Here is a 25220-nt window from a genome sequence, read left to right on the forward strand (position 1 = left end):
CCGATTTGGGGGATTTAACGCTGCAGTGCAGACCTGCGCAGACACAGCTACTTTACAAAAACCACAATCCCCAGACCCACACCCACCGCAATGAGGAGTTTATGAGGCAAAACTCTTCACTGGGAGGGAACCCCGGCTGCGCAGCCGCCGTGAGGCGCGGAGGAGCCCGCCCACCGTGAGGCGCGGAGGAGCCCGCCCACCGTGAGGCGCGGAGGAGCCCGCCCACCCTGAGGCGCGGAGGAGCCCGCCCACCCTGAGGCGCGGAGGAGCCCGCCCACCGTGAGGCGCGGAGGAGCCCGCCCACCCGCAGCCGCGGTGCCCTGTGGGAGGCGCGGTGCACTGTGGGAGCCGCAGTCCCCCGGCCACGCCCGCTTCCGCCGCGGCGGGACTACAGCTCCCGGCAGGCCCCGTCGCGGCCGGCGGCTGCGGGGATGCCGGGAGCCGTAGTCCCGCCGCGCCGCCCGCCCCTCCTCCGGCGCGGGTGGAAACCCCGTGCGGGCCGGCGCGGCGCTCTTTCGGGGAGCCGCCATTCCGCGAGCAGGTCGCGGGTGAGTCGTCGCTCCGCGGCCGCGTCCCCCCCGCTCCCTCTCTCCATCCATCCCCGCCGCCCCTCACCGCCTGTCCCTCCGCAGGTGCCGGCCTCGCCATGCAGATCTTCGTGAAGACCCTCACGGGGAAAACCATCACCCTCGAGGTGAGCAGAGCGGGGCCCGGGGGGGTTTGCCCTCCGGCGGCTGCTGCTCTTGCGCTGCCTCGGACGGGCCCGGCCTTCCGAAGCTCCTCGTGGTTCTGCTTTCCTGGGCTAATTAGAAGGCAAAAGTAGGTTTTGATTCCTTGGTTTTCTTTTGTAATAGGTTGAGCCTTCTGATACTATAGAAAATGTAAAAGCGAAGATCCAGGATAAGGAAGGTAAGTTGAAAATGCACCTTCTTGGATTGATGGTATTGCCTGCAGCAACCGGTTATTATAGAATGCCATAGATCACGTTCCTCATTTAGTCTCGGTTTATGCCACCATCAGGCATTCCTCCTGATCAGCAGCGACTGATTTTTGCTGGGAAGCAGCTGGAAGATGGACGCACGCTGTCTGACTACAACATTCAGAAAGTGAGTGGGAAAGAGCTGAACGCAGTGCTGTGACACCAGCGAGCTGGCGCGGTCGGGGCAGCAAGGCCTGTGCTGCTGGGTCTAAGAAATGCTTAAGTGGATCCAACCAACTCTGTTGGTTTCGGGTTGGGTAGCACTTTGGGTGGCAGAGTTAGTGATGCTGGGACTAGAACTGTTTCAGGTCAGAAGAAAACATTTGTAGCAGCTTCTGTCAGCTGTGGGGAGCTGCTTTAGGAGGTTAAAGTGAAAAATCCTGCTTGCTTCTGCCAGACTAACCTCACAGCGAGGCCAGCGAGTGCCACGAGAAACAAGGAGCAACAAATACCTGTCAGTCTGGCTCCGTTGTATCACAAAACTATTCTGCAGTTAAAACTGCAGAATGTAGTCACAGCAGATTTTACAGTAATAAACCATTCTGCACAGCTTGCTCGAGCCTGTTCATTTGCAGAGTTATGGCAAAAAAATCCTTTTAGAGCTTTCCCAGTTGTCTGGAGCCTGAGATCTGCTTTTTGTAGACAAAAGAAAGAGCCTGCTTAAATGCTGTTCACCTTCTGAGGAAGCATTTTGAGTGTGTTTCATGTGTTTGACAAATAGGAATCAACTCTTCACCTTGTGCTGAGGCTTCGTGGTGGTGCCAAGAAAAGAAAGAAGAAGTCTTACACTACTCCCAAGAAGAACAAGCATAAGAGAAAGAAGGTTAAGCTTGCAGTGCTTAAGTACTACAAGGTATGTAGAAAAAAACATAAGGGAAGCTTGGTAAAAGTGCAGTTCTCATCAGGAAGGGACTCGTTATAGAATATGAAGCTTTTAATGAGTTCGCATGTACCTTGGCTTATTTACAGTCCTATTTTTAAACACCCCCCTCCCTCTTAAATAGAAGAAAAAACTGACTTGCATTTGGGCACTTCTGAACTTTGCCTCAAGAAATGTGATGTACTATCACGAAAGCTACTTTGCCAATAGTAATACTCAGACTTATCACGGGTGCTAAAAGGTGGCTGGTATATAAGAGCTGGTGCCTCTCTGTCCTTCGCAGGTGGATGAGAATGGCAAGATCAGCCGTCTGCGGCGGGAGTGCCCCTCGGAGGAGTGCGGAGCTGGAGTCTTCATGGCCAGTCACTTCGACAGACACTACTGCGGCAAGTGCTGTCTGACGTACTGCTTCAACAAACCCGAAGACAAGTAATTGTACTAGACAATAAAAATCTCAAGTCCTGTACGGTTTAAGGATTGATTTTTGCTTCCTATGGCACTGTTTCCTCTCTGGTGATACGCGGGAAAAATCTGTGAAACTTTGGGTGCTGACTGCTAACTAGGGAGAAATACTCTAGAACCGAAGCAGCAACTTCTTCTAAAAAGTGGCTTTGGTTAGTTAAATCTCCTTCAAAGGAGAAAATGGGTGACAATGGCAGAGAAAAAAAGTGGTCTCTTTTAAACATGAGAGGAGTAGAGAGTACAATAGCTCTAATCTGGAAAAATAGGAGACTTAGAGGTGCAAAGTGTGTACAAGAGAAAAGGGGAGTAGAGTCCTGCTAAGAAAATGCAGGCTCCAGACTGAAAAACTGTATTGCAGCACTGAGGGAGAAAGATGGCTCAGCTAATTTGGAACCATGAGATAGTTCTCAGAAATATTTACACTCTGATGGTTTTAGACACTTGCAACTGATTGTTGTAGTTTATCCCACGGTCCAAGGTGAGAACAAGGTTGCTTGACAAGATTTAAAAGCAGAACATTGTCCAACAAACACCAGATCTAAAGAGGCTCATGTGCATCTCCAAAAGTTCATTTAATGTTAAGAGTTGAAGGTCATCCAGGAATAATACATGTCCTTCAGTGTGGATGTTTTCAGATGTATTTTAAAATCCTGGATCCCAGGAAGTTGTCTGTTGAACTTCTTTTTCTTCATAACAGATAATTTCATCTCCAATATTGAATTCTATATTCTTGTCCAAACTCAATCCACAATCCATACCCATTTTTATTACCTGGACATCATCCTTATGATGCTTCAGTGATGATAAATATCCTACAAAAATAAAGCATGTCAAAGGAAGAGCCCACTAACATCAGAGCACAGAAATGCTCAGGTTTGCACTTCTTACAGAATTAGTGTTTCAACTTTGAGCTACAACACGAAAGCAAGAAAATATAGGGATTGTGAGCACTTGCAGCTGACAAAAAACCCAGACATTGGTCCCTTTCAGAAAACTGCTTTCCTACCAGAAAAAGGTCTGGATAACAGCACAGTGACATTTTGCAACTTTTCTCTAGTTGGAGCAGCTCCATCCTAAATAGTAAATGGGCTTGTCCTATGATCAGATGCATCTGTTGTGTTTAATACAGAACACGAATATGTGTTTTGTGGCAGTTACACTTACCTTTCCAAATAACATCCCCGTTACGGATTAACTTAAACTTCATTTTTTTGTCTAGTAGCCCCTTCTGTACTCTGCATCCAGCCACTGGAATTTTGGTTTTTCCTACTGTTACAGAGAAGATGTCGAGAACAGAAGCTTCCCCTAAGAGAAAAAAGTAAAGTTGTATGGAATACATGAGAACAACAAACTGGCAAGAGTCAAAGCAACCTATACTCTTCTATTTAACAACCTTTATAATAACAGAATCAAATATTTGATAAAATAAGAATGCTTTATTGGAGAATAAACTTCAGGCCGCATTGCAAGCAAAAAATTAACAGTAAATGACAACTCACCTACTGTATTTTCCACCATAGCTGGAGGTAGTCTGCTGTTTAGCTCCTCTTTCAAGTCTTCAATGAGTTTGTAGATGACATTGTGCAGTTTAATTTTTATTCCCTTTTTAGCAGCCAGCCGTTTAATACTTTCATTGGCCTTCACACTGAATCCAAATACAACGCCTAGTAAATAAAACAATCGGGCACTTATGACTACAAGAGGTCACCCTTTAAACAGCAAGTGAAAGCAGCTGCTGTTTAATATTCTATAATGTTGAACTTGCAGCACAGGTTGGAATCAGGTCAGCAAAACAAGAAACAGCATTTTACCACCACTTCCCCTTTAAGGGGAGACCATTTGATTCTCCCACTATTGCATATTGACTGCTACTAACCTTGTATCGTAACAAAGGGCTCAAAAAAGCCCTCGGAGAAAATTCCCTGATGACAGAATGAGGTATCCGAGCAGATACGCTTACACACAGCTCACCAGAGCTTACGTAAAGAGACAAGGACCTCCCATTTGGGGGCTGGAAAAACAGCTTGGTTGTCCAAATCAAGCTGGAAGTGAACTCCAAATCATTCTCATCCAGCTGTGGACTATGGCAGGTCCAATGACCCCACGTCCTCTACAGCAGGGGAGGGTTGGGGGTACAAACGGGAACAAGTACTGACACAGTCTGTCCAATTACCTCCCTGAGCACAAGGAAATCCTTTCACAACCTGCTTTTCGAGGTTTGCCCTTTTCGAGCACCACAAAGCAACCTGAGTGAAGAGTCAGAGTTTAACCTCAACAGTTCAAGTGCCAGCAACAGCTTGTCAAGAGTCCTTCCATTTTCAGGAGATTTCTGGCCTTCCCCACCTGCACTACTGCTTGATGTTAAAGGAAACATTTTAAGAAACACACAAGTTTACCTTATTGATGCTGCTGTCGTGAGAAAACAACCAAAATGAGACCTACCCATTTCCACAGTTTGTACTAACTGTAAATTGATTTTTAAGCACACACTCACCATTAAATGTTTCAGCAAGACTGATGTCAGTTTCACTGATATCTCCCATCCCAAAATGAATGATATCCAATTTACATTCATCGTCAGCATCATAGCTGTCCAGAATGTTCAGAATAGCTTCAACAGATCCGTCCACATCACCTGCGTGTACAAACAAATTACTGCTGACTTTGTATACAAAGAATCACTGAAGTAGAACTAAGGGAATGACAACTCCATGCTACACTACGCAAAGTCTTTTGACATCTACCATTCCTACTGCATTTTCAGTAGTATGTTAAAACACATCTAACAAGTCTATTAATTCCAAAAATGAACTGAATAAATACAATACGACCAGAGGCTCCACATCTGTTGTCATTTTCAGATGAAGTTTGCAGAGTTTTTCAGCTACTACCGTCACTGCTTATATATCATAAAATCAGAGAATTGTTTTGGTTGGAAAAGCCTTTAAGATCATTGAGGTCAAACCAAGTTCCTCCTGTTCCACTTTAACTAATGCGGAATTGTTCTTGGCCTGCATTTTGCTGATGCACTATTGCTGCTCACAGAGCTTGTATTGTTGTTGTGGGTTTTTAAAAAATAGATACTTTAAAATGTATATATATTTATATATAGGCACTTCTGTGGATTTTACTCAGGAGTTCCTGGGTAAGGGGTTGGGCTCACCAGTGTTGTGCTGCTCTGGCCCTGCTGGGAGCACACCCTTCTGACCACTGGAGAAGTTCAACAATCTGTTCAGTTTTAAACTGATCAAACTTCTGGGAACAGTAATTTTGTTAATAGTTTAGAGTGATGCTCCAGACTGACCATTTGAGAATCACGAAAACAACAGAGCAGTAAACAGAACAGGACAGCACCTTTAACAATTACCGATAGCACGTTTTTGTCCATCTCTGTTCTCTCTTTAGGCCTTAAGAACATGAGATGCTTATTCTCCTTGTACAGCACCGCCTTCCTCTGTCTCCAGGTCAGATGCGCCAGTTTCTGTTGCTTCTTTTCATATTCCATTCTGTGTTCCTTTTGCTTTGCTTCAATAACTTCCACATCCTTCTTCACCTTCTCCTGTTGTTCCACATAGGTTCTCCAGGCCACAACTTCATGTGCCCTTTGCTGTGCAGAAGACAGAAACATTACCTTTCAGAGCACCGCATCGGAAAACGCCACATTAATGCAATTTCATCCTTTCGCACCTTCTCTACAGGCTCATTCATTTTCTTTCACGTTTAACAACAGATTTGGCTGCAAGGATGGCAGAGAAGGAGCACAATAGCACAAAGGCAGGGTGATCCTGAGAAACAAAAGCATGAACCGAAGGTGACTCATCTTTTACTCCAGAGGCAGCCTGCTTGCCTCCTGTGACTGCAAAACAGGTTAATCAGGACGCACGGAGATGAAGAGAGCTATCACTTATTTTTCACTCAGCTCCTTCCCATCCACCTTCCCAGAGTGTAAGTTTTCCATTGAACAGTTCTTTCTGTACCTCAGATTCTACTTCGAGCATTTCATCTCCTGCCGAAGGAACTTCCTTCCAGCCCATGATTTCCACAGGGATGCCTGGAGAAGCTTCATCTACAGCTTTGCCATTCTCATCAAACATGAAACGCACTTTTGCCCAGGTCTTCCCTGCAACCAGAACACAGCCTTTCCTCAGAGTTCCCCTTTGGATGATGGCTGTGGTAACTGGACTAGCGGAGAGCAGAGGAGAAAAATAACAGACAAAATTAAAGGGACTCTTCTCCCTGTTTTCATGGCTAACATAGGTAAGCACGCACAAAAGAGAACGTACTTGTGACCAATCACAGACAGAATATTCCTGTGACACATCTTACTAGAGCACTAAAAAAATTTGAAGTGACTTGCCAGAAGCCCAAAACCTGTACTGTACTCTTTTAACTTCTACAGATCAATATAAAACTCAACATTAGTGAAATGAGCAACAGACTGATTTTACACGTTAAATGCCCCCCCCAACCCAAACCCCAACAACATTCTAGAATTCAGTTCATTTTTAAAGAGGGCAAAACACACCTTGTTTACAGAGAACCTGCAAAAGCACTACGAAATTTAAAAGACTAAGATGTCATGTCACACACAATTTATATTTATTATATTATGACTATTAACTTAATCATTCCTACTTTTTAATGACATTTTCAAAAATACGTCTATTCTAGCATTTAAAACTGTTTCCTGTGCTTACAGGATTTTATTTCAGGGACGATTAATTTTGCCCCATCAGTTCGTAACTTCTTTTTCTGGCTCTCATGTTGTAGAATAACATTTCAATACAAACACTGAAAAGAAACTGTTACAGTTTTATCTAACAATAACAACTAAAGTTCAAAGTGAAACACAAGCATTGAGGTACAAACCAGTGAACAGTATCTCTGCATTGTTACAAACAGCTTAATTAAAGGCAGTGGATTACTTACCCTTTCCCTTTGTCTTTGCGAGACTCAATCACCGTCCCCTCTACCAGGCCTGTGGGATCTGCCTTCAGCTCCAACATCTCCGCTAAAGCAACAGTTGCTTCTGCTAAAACCATCAGGTTTTCACCCTGGATAAAACCATACACAAAAATGTTACACAGAATAAAGGAAGCACCTGAATAAAGTAAAGTCAGAAATGGAAATCTCAGTGCCAAATTTCCCCGTTTAATTCAGAACGTCTAACGATGCAATACAGTTCAACAGCACAGATTCCTTTGCCATCAAGGCAAGATGGCACTCAAGTGATGAACTGTTAAGATTGCTGCACAGCTGGTCCAGAATGCACAGAACATCAGGAAGGACAATTTCCTTGCTTCTCTGTTCACAGCATCGAGTTAAGGATGCAGAAAAAGACCGTGCAATATTCTACTACAAGTATATTAGGAATGCAAATTAAAAAAACAATCCAAACCAAAAATGCCACTTAAGCAGCCAAACTGAAACTTGATGACATCTACCATCAAGACATCAAAGAGACGAAACTGTTTGTCTCTTTTTCTTTTCTTTTTTCTCCTTTGTTCTAATTTTATTTTAGTTTTGAGAACAAATACAAGCTAGCTGTCAGTCAGCAGATCCAGATTTACAGGAATTAGGGCAACAAGGTATGCAACAGGGCTATGTACGTGTAAGGGCATCACTTCAAAAAGGTCTTGAACTTGCCTGGACTTAGAAAATGACTTGGGGTGCATTTAGAAAGTGAGCAACAAGGCTAAGATAGTGCTGCATCAGTTTGGACACATCTGTGCTGGCCACCACAAAACTCCAGTTCAGATATCAGTTCAGTTTTTAGTTCTCAGTTGTTTGCCAGGATAAGACGGTAAATCTTGTAAGACCACTACAAAACTATGCTCCTCTGATCAGGCATGTGCTAGGAAAATATTTACCCTCATCTCAGTTTTCCTCTTCATTACCACCAGCCTTGATTTTGCACTGATTTCATACAATGAACAAATATATGAGGAAAGAGCCATTAGGATTTACCTGAAAAATAACCACTAAATTTCCAGATGAAAAATGAGATATTATTGCTCACTGAAGGTCTCAGCTTCAAAATATGCTAGGATGACGTTTCAAATAATTCCAGTGAGAGCCAGCAGCACTTAACCCATGGTAAGGTGTCAAATACCAGGAAGATAAAGCATTTTATTATCCATCTACCAAACAAATGTGTAGCTGTACGTACATACTAGACACCCAAGAACAGCATCGTTTTTCCACCAAAACTTTACCTTGAGTGCAGAAATATTTACAGCTTGAACATCACCTCCAAACTCCTCACAGACCACGTCGTGAGCCAGCAATTCCTTCTTCACTCTTTCAGGATCAGCTTCAGGTTTGTCGCACTTATTAATGGCGAGGATAATGGGAACTAAAAAGAGAACAAACTCTGATTACCAGCTTCACCCAAACTTGCTGCTACTAGTGCAACTGCAATCAAAGGTGAGATCAGGCTATGGCCGCCTGCAAACCAGCTCGCTTGGTGCCTTTTCCTGAGCAGCCACTGAGATCTGAGCTAAGCTGGAGGAGTTATCCCAGCAGAGAAGGGAAAAAACACACACAATAAACCCCCCTACACCTTATGGGTGCCTTTCTTGCGAATCTGTAAGTCCTGAAAAAATATTCACATTAATACATAAAATTAATATTAATAATAAAGATTAATATCTTTACATATTACTGCAAAATTCAGTATATTATCAAACACCTTCCCGGGGAGAAGGAATGGGACTATGACAATTACTTTCCAGATTCTGCAGATTCTAATTCAAGGAGGTTCTTCTGAGAGCTGAATAAATATTTGCAAAGTGCTAATTATTTGAACTGCATAGTAACACACACCTTTTATACTAACTTCGTGTACTGGGCTTGCCACTCACGAGTTAAACACCGTACCTCCTGCATTTTTAGCATGTTGAATGGATTCTATAGTTTGTTCCATTACTCCATCTTCCGCCGCTACAACCAGTATGACGATGTCAGTGACATGGGTTCCTCTCGCTCGCATGGCTGAAAAAGCTGCATGTCCAGGAGTATCGAGAAATGTTATCTTTTCCCCAGAAGGCAAATGCACTGTGAACAGACATACATGGTGCATTTTAAAATCACCATTTCACATAGCTTCATTTGATCTATTGTACATCAAGCATCACTCCTTTGAGAACTTCTTTAACAGTAACGACATATTCTAGGCAGACAGATCACTGTTGGCATGGAGGTCAAAAGTGCTTTTAGCTCCTTAGGAAAGAAAAAGCGTTCTGGGATCTTTCATAATCCAAAATAGTCTAAATATAATTCAAACTGTGCACAATCCACTTCAAAGTTCCACCCCCGGAGTTTTGACATTTATCACAAGTTATGATTTCCTTTTTCACTCTTTACATATAAACTGTTTATGTTGCAACGCTTTTCCCCAACGCAGTGGCAGGAAGTCAGCCCCTTACAGAGGACAGGGAGTAAACTGTTGTACACACAAGCACGTACACTTGAATCATACCAAGAAAAGCACCGATATGTTGTGTAATGCCTCCTGCTTCCATTGATGCCACCTGAGTTTTCCGCAGACTGTCAAGTAAGGTTGTTTTCCCATGATCAACGTGGCCCAAGATGGTAACGACCGGGGGCCGCGGGGTTAGTGCTGCTGGGTCTGCAGGAGGCCTACAATGAAACACAAATGTGGTTTAGAAATACCAAAAAAGTTCACCGAGCAACATTTGGGCTCTTCATACTCAGTCTTACTGCTGCAACAACTGATACAGCAATTGAGCACAACACAGAAGAATTGGCTGGTCTTCAGAAAACGGCACAGAAAAACCTCACCTAAACCAGATCAAATCCGAGTATCAGTTTTATGGTCAAAGAAATCTAAATAGTAAACTTCACCTTCTAAATATGATCAGATTGTGGCTGTATCAAGTATTATTAACATACCATCAGAACAAAGAAAACACAGTATCTGAAAGACACTTGCAGAAAGAAATAGGATAAAAAAAGCCAGAAAGAGCAGTTCCCAGCTTACCTTTTCACAGCATCTGTGTTTTCTCTTTCTTTTTCCTCTTTCAGTTTTGCCGATTTATACTTCATTCCTGATTTTTTAACAATTAGCTTGATATGGTCTTCATATAAGACAGAATCTGGTTCTAGTGAATCCAGGTCAACATCTGTGTATAGCAGCGCTTCATAAATATGATCTGTAGGAAACACATTTAACTATTACATCCCCAAGAACATGTGGGACAAAACAAAACCCTACTTCACACTGTTTAAAACCTTTTCTTTAACAGTTTATACCATGCTAATAAGTTTCATTGACAAAGCATTTTTCCTTTAGTTAGATTTATCTAAAAGTTCCTGTTACACTACGTACTTGCAGAGAACTCAACTCAGAAAGACGTACTGAAAATGACTGCCTCATTAGGTACTACAATCTTATTTTTCACTCAGATTTCCATAGCCTACTTTTCCATTAACCCCTAAGAAAACAACTGAAACTTGTCTAAACAAAATAGCAAAGGGGTGATTCAAAGAAGGAAATTTATCAATCTGTTCATATGCCACTTTCTTTGGTAGTAGGAACAAAAAACGTACTGCAGTAGTCAAAAATCGTTACATGCCGACTTAAGTACCATTACAACCCTGTCTCAGAAATGAGACTCTTCTGCTTCTCTCCTCATTGCTGAGAGAGAAGTTTGTCAGAAAAAGCACCCAGCTGGATAAAAAGAGATTGGTATTACACAGGCACGGAGCTATTTCAACCGTCACTAGTCAAAACACGCTAATTTTAACCGTTGCAATGCAGATTTTAGCTGTCGCGTTTCACTCGATCCCAAACAACAGAGCCGGCTCTCACCTACGTCTTTACCCATAGCCCGTGCCAGCTCCTCAATAGTCATCTTCTGCCTTATCTCCACTTCACCTTGGGTCAGTAGTATCTTCTTTTTCTTCTTTTTTGTCTCCTACATGGGATTAGACACACATATAGGAACACATAGCTGGTATAAACCAAGAAACAATAAAAACAATATTAACAAGACAATGGTCTCAGGCCATATGATGTAAACACATCTTTTTTTACTACAGTACTAACGAATTACAACAAATGAATGACTTAACGCATCATACTGAATATTTAAAATGTATAGCATACTACACTTCATCTTGCTTCATTTTTAATTTTCTGGAACAAGGCAGGGGGCAGAAATCAACAAAATTATTCTCTTGTTTGCCATGATTTCCTCCCTTTGCAAGACTCAAGATGTCGCTGGTACAAGCAATTTAAGTCAATATTTGAGAGGGAGTCATAATACAGTCCTACATTGAGTACATTTTGTCTTATAAACTTATAGTAACTTCTCTATATTCATTAATAAAGCTCTTTTTTCTTGTCATTAAAATGCTCCAACTGAGCTTTTGTACTTGGAAATTTCTCAGGAAAACAGAGCTGACTGGATTTTGTTAATTACCTCCTTTGTAGCTAGATGTCTGCATTGTGCTAAGGCAATACGCATTAATTTGTCCTTCTGCCAGAGCTGTGGGGACAGAAGAGCGCAGCACAGGGGATGTGCAGACGACCGCACAGGCTTCCATTGTGCTCTGGCCGCCTTCCTGTGGGAGAGCGTGCGCAGCTGCCCGCACGCACCGCGGAACTGCACCAGGTTTGCAAACTTCAGTATCAGCCCTCGATTCATGTCCTCACTGAAAATAACAAAGGACACACTGAAATCAGTCTCAAAGCTGGTACTACGGATAGGAACACGAGGCACAAATGTTGCTTCAAACCAGGCTTTTTTAATGCTGAAAAGGCTGGATTATTTAGTAACTGTTCCAGTTTTCCCTAAAGCGCTTCGTCTTTCTCTATGATCCCGTTGCAGACACACAGATCTACTAATATTGCCCCAGCTTACAAATCTTTCACCTTTATCCATTAACCTTTACCATAAGCTGCTAAAACCCCCATTTCAGGTTCTACGACGCTATTAAAAACCAGACCTTTGCACTCCTCGCGTTTTACCGACAGTTTTCCAGGTGCAACCTACCTCCCGAGCCACTAAAACAATTTTGCAAAACGCCGCTTACATGAGCATATCCTACTGCTCAAAGACGGCGGCACTGCAGCAACACGGGCAGAGACGTCCTTTGAGGTTAAGCCCTGGCTTAGTGATTAAGCCTTCCAAGATGCTTCTGCCAGATCATCTTGTTTTAACCACCTTAACTTTGTTTCGAGTCATTTTGCTAACTAGCCTGTACGAGTCCCCGGTTTGAACTTCTCTTCTTGTTCAGAGTTGCCCATTGTGTCCTTGTGCTCCACGATGCCATTCTCTACACTTTCTACATCTTTTCTCTCAGTTGGCTTTGTACCCTCTTTCCAGCAGCTCCCAAGGAGCGAAAATCCATCCATCCCTCTCAGGATGACTGCACAAATCCCTGGCTGGGGATTTGCCGTGGCCACAAACCCACCGCCCACCATTCCCAGAGGGTTCTCCTGGCACAAAACCATCCTGTGGACACACGTGTCATCAGGCAGAACGGGACAAGGACCAGCGCAGGGTCACCTCCTCTCCAGGACCTTCCCACCGTGGGCGGGTCAGTTGCAGAAACCAGACAGGAGAAAGTCTTCGATCTTCCACTTCCCAGACCCAGCCCACAGTGACACTGGGCCAGATCAATTGGTCAATGACTGCGGTGCCTTTAAAAACTCCCTTGTATCCCGACACCTGCAGAACTCAGCAGATGACTAACCAACCAAAGACAACTACTTTTTTTTCTTTTTTTAATCCCTAATAAGAACTTTAAAGGGGCAGAATCGGTATAACCGCGGAACGCTCCGGGAGCGGCCACAGGCCACACACAGTCAAGGCCAGACCGGACAAGCTCAGAGGAGAAACCCGCCAGGCTACGCAAACCATCACCCCCGGGGGGCACGAACACCAACCACCGCCTCAGAAAGCGCCTCACTCCGCGGCTGCGAGCGGGGCCGCACCGCAACGGGACCTGCCCGCCGCAGCACCCATGTCCTTCCTCCGCTGGCCCCCGCCCCGGGACAGCGCTGCCCGCCCCGCTACCGCCCTGACAGCCCCGCTGAGGGGGCGCAGTGACGCCCCGACCCCCCCGCCCTGGCGGCTCCGCTGAGGGAGCGCAATGGCGGCCCCGCTGAGGGGGCAACGGCCGCCCGCGCGCCCCCCGTTCCCGCCGTGCCTGAGGCCGCGCGAGCCGCTCTACCGCACACGCGCCGGGGTCGCACCGCGCCTGCGCAGTGTCGGGCGGGACGGCCCCTCCCAGGGGCGGGGAAGGGGGCGGGGCCTCCCCTCAGAGAAGGCGGGAGATCCGGCGGTCTCTCCTGAGGCGGTTGATCCACGGCCGAGCGGTCCGAGTTCTTTTTCTATACACACTTAAATCTGTCTTTTCTCCCGCCTGCCGGGAGACAGTCGCTTTTCTTTGTCATGTCCTCCCACACAACCGCCGCATCTAAAGCTTTAAAATGGGTGACTTTTGTAAAAGCCAGAGGTAACCCCAAGTTCCCTCCTTTAGCCTCGGGGTCCGCTCGAACTGCGGTCAGCAAATTACAGCGATAATACGTTCAGCCATTATATCCAGGTCTGAAGCTTGGGGGTTTATTTTTTATGAAAATGTTTGATAAACGTGTTCGGCTTACAGCAGCGACCCCGCGCTCCCACCGGCGCGCCACTGGTGGCTCCACCCCGGAGGGGGCGGGGCTTGCACGCCAGCGTGTCCCGGTGAAGCGGAGCGGGAGGGCGATGGCGGCGGCCCCGGAGCTGCGGGCGGCGCTGGGGCAGCGGCTGCGGGACTTGGGCATCGCCACGGTCACCGCCGAGCACCCCGAGGTACGGCCGCCTCCCCGCGGGCCTCAGCGCCCAACCTCCGCAGTTCCAGGAGCTGCGGCCCCTCCGCTTCGCCACCGTCGAGTGTCTCGGGTGCTTTCCAAACTTCCCCCCACTCCGGTTGAAAACACCCATCAGTCTGGCTGTGGTGGGGGTGCAGAAGCAATGCTGCTCCACCTGCCTTTTTGCCATCTTTAAAGTGTGATATTCTCGCTGTATTTGTGATACAGAAACAATTCGGACAGTGCGCAGGAACAGTATGGCACATTTTATTTGTGTTCTATTAAAATGTCTTCATAAAAGGGTACAGCTTTTAGGCTGAGTGTAACATTCAGTGTTTTCTAAGTCTTTAACAAAAGACACCTGCCAGTACGCAACTGGTAAGGGGATACAGACTGACACTGGTGATGTTTTCCAGGTGTTCACCGTTGAAGAAATGATGCCCCACGTCCAACACATGAAGGGAGGTCACAGCAAAAACCTCTTTCTTAAAGACAAAAAGAAGAAAGGGTTCTGGCTGGTGACCGTCCTGCACAACAGGCAAGTCAACCTCAACGACCTGGCTAAAAAACTGGGGGTGGGGAGCGGGAACCTGCGCTTCGCGGAGGAGACGGCGCTGCAGGAGAAGCTGCGGGTGGGTCAGGGCTGCGCGACGCCCCTCACCCTGTTCTGCGACCCGGGGGACGTCACCTTGGTGCTGGACGCTGCTCTTGTGGAGGGCGGCCACGAGAAGGTCTATTTCCATCCCATGACCAATTCTGCAACCATGGGCTTGAGCCCCGACGACTTCTTGAAGTTTGTGAGGTCAACGGGCCACGATCCCATCATCATTCACTTTGATGAAGATGCCAAGTAGATTAAATTCACTTTTCTATTACTAGGTATGGATTTTTTAAGAGAAAAAAACCCTTTATTTTTTCAGTTGTATAGGTTTATATTGTATCATCTGGTTAAAAAAAAAAATATACCATCTTCAGGTTATTAAACAATATTCTTTAAATGATCTGTTTGCAATCTGCCACTAGGTAACCAGAAAAGGCATTATTTGAATAATGTTATCCTGTTTATTAATAAAACGGATAAAACTTTGTGTGGTACTGGCCTTGAAGGTTTAAATTTAATACCATTCAATTACAAATTAATGTAAAAGTTATAAACTATTTGTCAATACACACAGGAGAGATGTCTAAATTGTGCACCTGTGCTCATTCATCCTCCATTACACGTTGCTTTCCGCATTTTTACCTGGGAAAAGGGGCAAGTTACCTCACAACGATCCTTCCCACGTTTTCCTTCATTTCTGAAGGATTTGGCACCTTCACGACACAACAGTTTAAGTTTTCCCATGTGCCTTTGAAAGACAAACCAACCCCAGTCATCTCCAATGGGAAACAAGTGACAGAAAAACGTGGAACGTGTAGAAACCTATAGGAACAGTCACTAGAAAGGCGACCAGATAGATGTGATTTTAGATTTGTTGTTCTTAACAGCTGATATTTGGGAATATTGGGTTGATTAATGAACTATCTAGAGAACTCCAGATGACAAACGCGTTACTAAAATATGCTGAAATTAAGGTAAATAAGTCTCCCCCTCTGCTGTCGCTCACTCTCCCTTCCCTCTAAGGTTTTGCCTTTGTGGCGCCCCAAAATCCTTTAAAAAAATTAGAGTAAATTTGACTTGATTTTTGAAATCCAGAAAGCTTTACATGTGAAAAACTGCAGCAGTTTTCTGTGCTTCATGAATCTTAAAATCTGCACTACTTAAAACGTAATTGTAACTACCTTTGTCCTCAAAGAGATCCTGAGCCTTGTCTCAGCCAAAGTAACAACCGAGTGAGATCAAAGCTTCAAATATTACATTTGGCAAATCTATGCTGATCTTTTTGGGTTCGCTTATGAAATTAGTGTCTTTTTTTTTTAAATTCTATTGAAATAGTGTCTAGTTAAAAGCTCCACAGGTGTAGAGAAATAAAGAGCACAGAAAACAAACGACACCCTGTCCAGAAAACTTGTGCTCCAGTTGGATGGTTTCCTTGGGAAGCAGCACAATGCCAGCATTTACCAGGAAGAGCATCCAGAAACAATGTGTATAAATGTACACACAAGAAGAAAGATTATTTGGTTTGGCATTTTAATAACATCATTAATAAATGTATACAATGGCAAACATTAAAAAAAAAAATCAATATGTAAAGGAAATTACAGTTTTAAATAAGAGCTTTTTTAGGTTTTGTTTCGCACCCAGGTACATTCCTTTAAGGCAGTTTTATTAATATCAAAGCATTATTTACATATACGTTATCATCTAACTCTAAAAATCATACAGGAGCTCCTTTGCTGAGGCCGCACCGTGTCTTGGAAAAGGTTTAGAAATCATACATGTTGGGAATGTTACTAAATCCAGAAAATAAAGCTGAGCCCTGGTGTAGCGGTACCGGCTCTGTCGCAATCCCAGCGCCGAGGGATTGGGCAACGCGAGGGTTAAAAGGCCGAGTGCTCTGGTTGTGGAGCATCCAACGGCTCCCGCGTCTTCCCCGGGAGTTCGTGCTTCAGAAAACGTGAAGCTGCTCCCAAATTCAATTCCCATTTTTAAGAGCACAGACTGGAAAGGTTAAGAAAAAAACCAATGGAGAACCTGCCTGCTCTTCAGCTCCGAAACTTCTTTGCAAAGCAAGTGCTGGGGTGGATTCTGATCTTGTCGGAGCAAATGGATCCTCGGTGCAAATCCACCCCAAAATGCCAGCCTGGGTTGTGCTGCCGCCAACTCGGACACACAAACCTGCCCTGTGCCAGACTCACCAGCGGCACTGATTCCGGCACAAACTCCTGCGGATTCGCCCACGCTGCGGAACTTTGCTGAGGTTTTGGGGTAAGAGGCGTAATTTCTAACCGATGTTATCAGTTAAATAGTAATCGTCAAGTTTGTGACTGCACACTGATGGGATCCTGCACTTTGAGAAAGTGTCGTAACTTCTGGCATTTTTTGCGTATTATGACGGGTCATGTTGGACAACGAGTAAAGAGCTGAGCTAATAAATAAAAGGGGAGATGCCCGTGTGACGAAAACGACCCAGCCAGGTGTGTGACAGCGACGGCAACGTGCTGCTTGCCCAGCTGCCAGGGAATCCACCTCCACACACACAATGCTGGGGTTCTGGGATACAAACAGCATTTGGCACAACACTTTATGTCTTCGCTCAAGACGCATGTTCTTCTGAAAGCAGTCAGGCTACTCAGTGGTTTAATGGTTTGAAATGCAGCAGTCCTTGGTGGTCAAAGAGCTGGGAAAATCCCATCACAGACCCTGAAAATATAATTTTCCTAATATTTATGGTATTGCAATTCCCTTTCAAAACAGCTGTGCCTTAGCGAGCGCTACCGGCGTTGCAGATGTTGTATCTTTGTCTATGAAATCCTGGAAAGGCGACTTTTCCGTCAGTCTCTGTGGCTGTGTCGGGACAGGAAGGGCACGGAAACCAGGCTGGACGCCAAACTCACCGGGAAAACCCTTGTGAACACAGCTGAGCTGGGGCTGGATGGCGGAGCTGCTGCCAGGGTTGCTCTGGGCTCAGGTCACCGCGGGACTGCTCTGCAAAAAACAGCATCGCGCCCTCCCCGAAATCCGTGACAACCCCGGTGCGGAGAACAAGGGACCAGCGACGGCCGCCGGTACGCGCCGCTGCTCAAAAGAAACCAACGATTTTAATGAAATACCAGGAATGTCTTCAGAGAAGAATGGAAATTCTGTGTGCTCAGCTGCAAAATCAGTCCTGTTTGCACTTCAGAAAAAATAAAGTTGAAGTGAAAACAATCCCGGGATCAATCAAATGTTTATCTTGGACAAACAAAATGTTTAGATCTAGATCTTCCAGCACGTTTTATCACAAAAAGTATTTCCAAAGGAAGTCACTTCAAGGAAAAAACGCAATAGGATTTCCCACTCTCAAGCTTATTGAACCTTCCTCCTTCTTCCCCTTTTTGACAAAATGGCAGGAGGATAAGAAATGCTCTGTGGAATAACAACTCAACGCTACCTCATTCTGGATCTGCTGACAACTCGCGTGCGCCTCCTCTGAGCGCTCTGCAAACGCTTGAAAGACAACAAACGGATGAGACCACTGGATGTACCGATAACGTCTGTCGACTTTAATAGAAATCAGTAATGAACAAAATGTATCTTACTAATAAAAGGGGAACTGATTGTAAAATGCGTATGATATTATTTACATTTTGCCATCAAGAAACCTCCTAGGCCACAGTCAGCTCGTGTCAAAGGACAAGAAACAAAAATGAACGGTCAGTACACAAACATCGTAAGACAGTCTTATCCTGGAAATGCCATTTGTTGAAAACAGCCTTATATTAAAACAAAAGTTAGAGAGAAATCATAGCTGACAACTTCCTGTCAGAAACTTCCGAACATATAGATGCAGAATACCGTGGGGATGTGAAAAACACAAATGACAAACAAGTTCCATAGAATACGATCAGCCCGCGACTCCCCCTTTTTTAGTTACCCAACTTTTCCGCCTATGTAAACACGTTTTGCTCTTGCATTACGCAACAAAAATCAGCATCAACTTTTTCCAGAGCCATTCCATGCAGATTACGCTAACCAAATAAGGCAGTGAAGTGCCAGGAAGCTGTGAGGTTTTTGTACCTGTACATACAGTCCATTGCAACAAAATACTACAGCATTTCTTTTAGATTTACAGACGCAAATATAAACTGCTAGTTATGGGGTTTTTTGGCTATTAGCAGAAGCTTAAGCAAATCAGTGGCTAATTTCATAAACAGAAGATGAAAGAAGGTTGTTGGTTTGTTTTATTTTTCCTGGAGTAATTCTTGTGACCTTAAAATTCTTGGTCCTTAGGGAGATGAGAACTGTCCTTTAGTCAGTAGATCTTAACAGTGCAATGTGCAATAATTCCTAAGCCCATCTACACATTTTCGGCAGTAGACTCCAGTAGAGCTCCTTGATTCAAGGAAGGTAGGTAGGTAGGTTTTTATTTCTTGCCTGCTCTAGTCACGAAGAAAGTACAAAAACTCCCTCAATTTTTATTACTGATTCCTACAGTCGCTGTCGTGTTACTTCAGATATAAAGGCTTCATACTGAGATACTGAAGGACACTTTTCTCTCTGTGTTCAGCCGGAAGGTAGAAAGAGAAAAGAACATCAGAAAAGCTGGAAGGGCAGAAGCGTAAAATGCAGAGTTAAGCGGCTAACAGAACTAACAGCACTACCAGCATGCACCAAAGGGCTTGGCACGAGTCGACAGCAGGACAGGACGCCAAAGACAGGCTTTGTATAAAAAGGCACTTCCCTTGTGCTACAGAATGCACATTTTGTTAAACTATTCTTTTAGATTTATCCGTCCCTTTCTAAGAACCAACTTCAATATTCCTCCTTAGTGGGATTTCCTTGAACTTGCTTCTTCAAGAGGTTTGAAAAATAAGAATAAATGGAATTTTTACAGGCAAAAGGCTCCTTGGGATGAAGTTCCCTGCCTACACGGACAAAGTAACTGCGGGAAACCAACCTGGTCTGGCTTGGCTAATAAGCAAGGGAGCAGCCAGTTAAGCAAGCGGTATTTACATCTGGTTAATGCCATGTGCACTTGTCCTTATACGTAATGCTGTTAGTTTGTTGTAAATGAAATTAATCTCATTTACAGTTTGGGCAGGAAACTCACCACTTGGCCCACATCTCATGTAGTGGGTAATAGAGTTAGGAGCTTTGCTGCTCCCTAGACCTGCTTTTTGAATGTCTGCTTTCTGGGATAGCTTCCACATCTGCAGAGAAAAGCATTTCAGGTTATTCATTGTGTTTACCAGGACACGAAAAACACCCTCATGCATTAAAATACATTCTACTCATTAGTGGAGCACAAGGATATACAAACACTTCTTGTTTTAAGAGGAAAGGACAGAGGAGAGAGATAGGAGACACTGGCAATACCTACTCAACTACATTCAATTCATCTTAGCATTTAGAATAACCAGCTATTATTTTCAAAGCCACCACCAGATACGCTTTACTTTTAGATACACTAACCCTGATTTTCTGCTCGTATGATAAGGGAAAAAAGGCAATCAGATGTAATCGAGGCTGACTGAACCCGGCACACAACTTAGCTTTGAATTTTTTACCTGCTACACATTGACAGAAACGTTCACATTCAGCTCTGCAAAACAGAAAATGATCTTCGCATGCAACAGCCTGGCCGTGCAAAACGCAGCACCTAAATTTACTACCCGCTTAAAGCGAAGCGTCAAGCAAACCTTTTGCTGCAAGCAAATTACCGGGCCTGAGCAAAAAAGCCCTTTCTGGCCAGCAGCAACATAACGAGTGTTCATGATTATCATGCAAAGCCCTCGCTTAGCATGTGTTCTACCCACAGCAACGGCTCTTTACACCTTGGCCTTGCTCATGATTACAGTCAGGGCTTGGTGGTCACGCTGGAGAGTTTCTAATAAATAAACCTATCTGCAGACAATATAGGTGTTTTTTTGTAGCTGGAACAGTCTAAGGAGCAAAGCAAGACAAGGCTGGAAATGAGATGGGAGTGCACTGGAAAGCCTATGTGATGTCTCAAATGACAGCAGCTGAGCTAACCAGGAGATGCTATAGCACCTCTGGTCACAAACCTTCCTGTGCCCCTAACAAGCAGCCCTGCAGTCGGTGGAGAACAACACAGACACGGGAGCACACTGTGAGTTTATAATAAGCACTCCCAGAGCTCAGATGATTTTCTAATTCCTTCAGCAGCTTGCAAAATGTGTTCTGCACATGGTGAACAGCTCAGCTCCAAGCTGGTTCAGCCCTCTGTCGGTTAATGAAGCAAATGACAGGACCCAAGATGGGAACAGTGACCTCGCAGCGTGTGAAATGAAGATTCTAATTCAGATTTGGGGTTAGTTATTAAGGGTGAGCCCGTTCGAGGGCAGCGACCAACAGCACGCTGCGAACAGCGTCAACTGGAGAAGCTTTGCCCCAACCCCAGTTACACCCTGGGGAACCGGAGTTCAGCCCGCACAGCAGCACTGGGACCGACACAAACTGCTGGCGAAGGAAATTCAACTGCAAAAATCAGAACATGCCTTTCATTATTTTATATCATTATTTTCAATTTTAAATATTTTTCCCCTAGATGTGTTTTCACTCTGGTTTTTTATGGCATATACAATTTTGACCTACCATAACTGTCAGTAACTATTTCCTCTTGCAAGAAAGTGCTCTCTGAACCTAATGTGTTTCTAGTTTAAGTACAGTATGATTTTAAATTCTGTTTATATTTACCATTGATAAGTTCCAAGCAATTGCAGAGACAGTGGCATATTAAGTAATTACAGTTTGACATTTCTCTTTAGTTGGTCATCTGAGATTCAATGAGTTACTTGCTTAAGAGTTCCTATACTCCTATAGTTTTGCAAGAAAACTTGGTTATTTTTTCTTTTATTTAACTATGTTAATGTAACCGTTTTTTTCTCTTATTTTGTTATACATCTTGTTTTCTGCTCTATTAGTGTTGCTGCTTTTAAGAAGAAAAAATTCATTTCCACCATAATGGATACAGGTTTTTATTGCTGCACATCACAAGGAGTCTCACAGAACTGTGATCTGACTCCTAAGAAAACCGAACACCTCCCCACATTTGTACACCAGTCGTGGAAAGACAAAGCACGGAAAAGGGAAAAGGTGGAAAGGGTCATTCTTTCATTACAAGTGCTGTATATCACGTGGCTATTTATTGCCTCTTCGTACGAATTATCATTTATGTTTAGGACTAGGAATGGTCTATTTATTAATGTTCAAGTATGTTGATAAGTATGAAGAGTAATTCATATTTATTGTGCAAGCCAGAGCACTGAATTATTGGGCCGTAACTTGTTCCTTGTGCAAAGTGCATTTATGCCAGGACATGGCACAAACGGAAAGACTAAGAGACTGAAATCTCTCTAAAGGCTTCTTTTCATTCTTGAAATAAGGGGGAGAAAGTATTTTGACTCCAAATACATATCAGAGTGTTACTGATACATCTGAGAGCACAAGCACAACTGCAAAAAGCTGCCTTGGTACTGGAAATCCTGTTGTTCACGGCACCATTTCTGGCAATGCAGCATGCAATCGCTTTAACATGCATTCAGAACGCGCAGGGCAAAAACCAAAATGCTTGAGTGCGTGACAAATAAAAATATAGCTTGTACTATAAAGACTTTTAAAGGCATGCAAAATATGTACAGTGCAATTAATGTTTCATGCAAACTTTGGTGAGGTTACAGTTTTACATTCGAACATGCTGGAGTACACAAGTGAGCCTTGGCAAACAACACCCACAGATCTAACACAAAATCATTTTTCATTTGTAGTGAAATTTTCTCTAAATCCAGCGGACAATGAGAAGAACAGCTATATGTCATATTAGACTATATATATATATTTTGTATATATTTAACGGCAGAAGTTCCTTCTCACACACAGCCATACTCGTACCACACGGTTTGATTATCCTCAGAAACCAGCAGCGGGGACTCGGCCTCGCTGGGGTTTGCCCGGGGGGCAGGACCGTACTCCCCCGCTGCACCTGCGCGCAGCTCACTGCGAGCGCACTGCTCATTAGCGCAAGGCTGCTTGGGATTTTTCGGTACGGATCGAAACGCCGACGTATTGGCCTGATTAGGTGGTTTTGGTGCAGATCTTTGAGGCAATCCGCTTATATTGCTAACTAATTCAGTGTTAAGGGATAAAAAAGGCTGTGCCACGATAAACGACCCTGCGCTGTCCTTACCAGATGTACCAACCTTCTCATTAAATGTATTTGTGTTTAGCAACGTTCTCTCGCGGCAATTTGCCCTTTCCATCCTTGAAGTCTTAGGTACATCGGAACTACATCCTAAATGACACGGTTTAACTGAATTAGCTGCATCGCTTTGTGGCGCACAATCTACCCTGTAAGCCACACAGTGAACAAAATGAGAGGAGAACTGGTGTGCTGGGTACTCACTGGAGGCTGCCGGGACGCTCCTGTCGCCGGCGGCTGGGGCTGGGTCAACCGAGACAGGCTGCCTACTGTCCTTAGACAAGAAATCGTGAATGCTCGTCCTTCGCGTGGTTCCTTCCGCCGTGGAGATCACGCTGCTCGCCCGAGGTAAGGTGGCGTAAGGATTGCAATCTCTCGACTGGCGCTGGGACGCAGTCGCTTGGATTTTTTCTTTCACCGATTTGCCCTTCCCTGGAGCGCCCGATGGGAATTTTATTGGAGAGCTAGTGAAGTAGGGATCTTCAGTTTTCCGAAGGCTGGGCCTTACCAGTTGTTCTGGTTTAATGGATCGTCCATCTGAGAAATCAGCTGTGGTTTTCACACTTAACGATCTCACAATGCCACAGCCTCCGGATGCCTTTCTGAGCTTCTCCTTTCCCGTCAGCTCCGCGGACTCGGATAAGCTTCTCATGACTTCATCTAAAAGATTCTCTTCGCTCGCAGATTTCATCTGTCAAAAACACGAAACATCTTGTAGATCTATCAGCTGTAATTCTGACATTTCTTAAGCAATACTTGTGGACGTAAATGAAGAACAATTCTAAAAAGACTGGTTTGTGCAGCGGAGATTGACTTTCTTACCTCATTCAGAAGCCAGAATGGGTCAAGGTGCGAAATCACAGAATCACAGAATGTCAGGGGTTGGAAGGGACCTGGAAAGCTCACCCAGTGCAATCCCCCCCACCACAGCAGGAACACCCAGATGAGGTTACACGGGAAGGTGTCCAGGCGGGTTTTGAATGTCTCCAGAGTAGGAGACTGAAATCCCACATGATTTTGTGTATAATACAGTGAGCACAGTTTATCAAGATGCAGTCCACGCTACTGCTTAATGCAGGCAGAACCAGAACCTCCCCAAAGCTTCAACGCTGTTCTACTCACTCTAAGTCTCCTAGTACTTCTGTGTCCATTTATGGCACAATGCAGAGTTACAGTGTTTTTTCCAACTAACCTCGCTTGAGGTACTCTTGTTGCTTTCTTCTAGGAACTGCTGCAGGGTAACAACTTCGCTGCCGGGAGAGCCGGTTTTGCTGCGCTTCCCGCGAGCGTGGGGCGTTTCGGGGGTCCTGGACCTGGCGTGGCCGCGCAGGAGCTGGCTGGGGCTGCTGCTGCTGCTGGACCAGGCCTCGTGCTCCTGCAGCAGGCTGAACTCCCCGCTGCTGTGGCTCTGCGGCCGGCTCGCGCTGCTCACCGCACCTGCTGCGGGGTTTAAGGTTGCAGTGGTCCGTAAGAAACAGGCAGGAAAGCTGTTAAACTGCATAACCTCACTCAAATCTGGAACGTTATCAGATTCAGTTAGCAATGATTCTATTTAAAATACTAAAAAAAAATAAAACCCTTTTTTTACTCAAACCAAATATATCATTAATACGATTGCTCTCCCCTGACCTACCTCTTACAGCTCTTTAAACGTGACACAGTAGCTTCTGAATTAAAAAAAACTACCTTTCAGTTATCATCTGGGCCTCCCTCTACATAACGCTCTAGTCCGAGAGGCTCAGGACGACACCTCCGCTCTGGTTCAGCAGCCCTGCCATGCACACGCTCCAATGTACTATTCATGACTTTTACATTCAATGAAACACAAAAGATGAAACGGGGAAAAAGTATTTTCTTCAGGAAGAACTATTTCTGAATGCTGCTTCTCCAACAGTTTCTGCCATTACATTAATTTATTACAACTGTGGCCTGAAGGAAGCAAATGGCATTACGTTCAAAATACATTCCACAACACCAATTCTTTTTATTTTCAGTAATTGTGAATTGTTTAAAAAATACTGATGAATAATCAAGTATTTCCTGCTTCATGTCACTCCTAAGAAATGAAATTAAGTTTGTGGGAAGATGAACTGCTTACAGCATAGATTTCTAATACATTACAGAAACTGGGGCACGGATTACCTCAAAGAAGCTTTTCTAAAAGGGAGCCAAGAAAATGGACAAAGAAAAAAGCCAACCCACAAATAAAAATCTTAAGCTAGCATTTCATCTCTAGCTTTCCGAACAAACAGATACTGTTTAATAAACACAAGC

General features: G+C 44.4%; 4 protein-coding genes across 19 annotated transcripts in view; 2 read left to right on the plus strand and 2 right to left on the minus strand.

The window, feature by feature from the left end:
* Positions 1–451: 451 nt before the first annotated feature.
* On the plus strand, positions 452–2325 carry RPS27A (ribosomal protein S27a). The gene is made up of 6 exons (XM_065834752.2): positions 452–548; positions 633–694; positions 855–909; positions 1021–1106; positions 1701–1832; positions 2143–2325. Exons 2-6 carry the CDS (start codon positions 647–649, stop codon positions 2290–2292), a joined length of 471 nt encoding a protein of 156 aa, XP_065690824.1. The 5' UTR covers positions 452–548; positions 633–646; the 3' UTR covers positions 2293–2325.
* Positions 2326–2874: 549 nt separating this feature from the next.
* Positions 2875–13538, minus strand: MTIF2 (mitochondrial translational initiation factor 2). 2 transcript variants are annotated; one of them, XM_071805621.1, is made up of 14 exons: positions 13500–13538; positions 11768–11999; positions 11155–11260; positions 10324–10495; positions 9802–9962; positions 9201–9377; positions 8537–8676; positions 7251–7375; positions 6299–6503; positions 5676–5928; positions 4816–4956; positions 3821–3985; positions 3486–3626; positions 2875–3133 (listed from the first exon to the last, which is right to left on the minus strand). In XM_071805621.1, the coding sequence occupies exons 2-14, from the start codon at positions 11990–11992 to the stop codon at positions 2964–2966; spliced, it is 2181 nt and encodes a 726-aa protein (XP_071661722.1). In that variant the 5' UTR covers positions 11993–11999; positions 13500–13538; the 3' UTR covers positions 2875–2963. The 2 variants fall into 2 exon arrangements, with proteins under 2 accessions (XP_071661722.1, XP_065690823.2); XM_065834751.2 differs by lacking the exon at positions 13500–13538 and adding an exon at positions 12857–13241.
* A 469-nt stretch (positions 13539–14007) lies between these two features.
* On the plus strand, positions 14008–15240 carry LOC136100313 (prolyl-tRNA synthetase associated domain-containing protein 1-like). Its single transcript, XM_065835288.2, has 2 exons — positions 14008–14146; positions 14562–15240. Exons 1-2 carry the CDS (start codon positions 14060–14062, stop codon positions 14997–14999), a joined length of 525 nt encoding a protein of 174 aa, XP_065691360.2. The 5' UTR covers positions 14008–14059; the 3' UTR covers positions 15000–15240.
* Positions 15241–16259: 1019 nt separating this feature from the next.
* Positions 16260–25220, minus strand: part of CCDC88A (coiled-coil domain containing 88A) — a 64107-nt gene continuing 55146 nt past the window's right edge. For 7 of the 15 annotated variants that reach the window (XM_071805624.1, XM_071805623.1, XM_071805625.1 and 4 more), the window contains 2 exons: positions 24139–24386; positions 19948–23637 (listed from right to left, as the gene is read on the minus strand). In XM_071805624.1, the coding sequence (XP_071661725.1) occupies positions 22618–23637; positions 24139–24386 (1268 nt within the window). In that variant the 3' untranslated portion in view covers positions 19948–22617. The other 8 variants (XM_071805630.1, XM_071805631.1, XM_071805629.1 and 5 more) reach the window with 4 other exon arrangements.

Source organism: Patagioenas fasciata, chromosome 3, assembly GCF_037038585.1.
Source record: "Patagioenas fasciata isolate bPatFas1 chromosome 3, bPatFas1.hap1, whole genome shotgun sequence".
NCBI lineage: Eukaryota > Metazoa > Chordata > Aves > Columbiformes > Columbidae > Patagioenas > Patagioenas fasciata.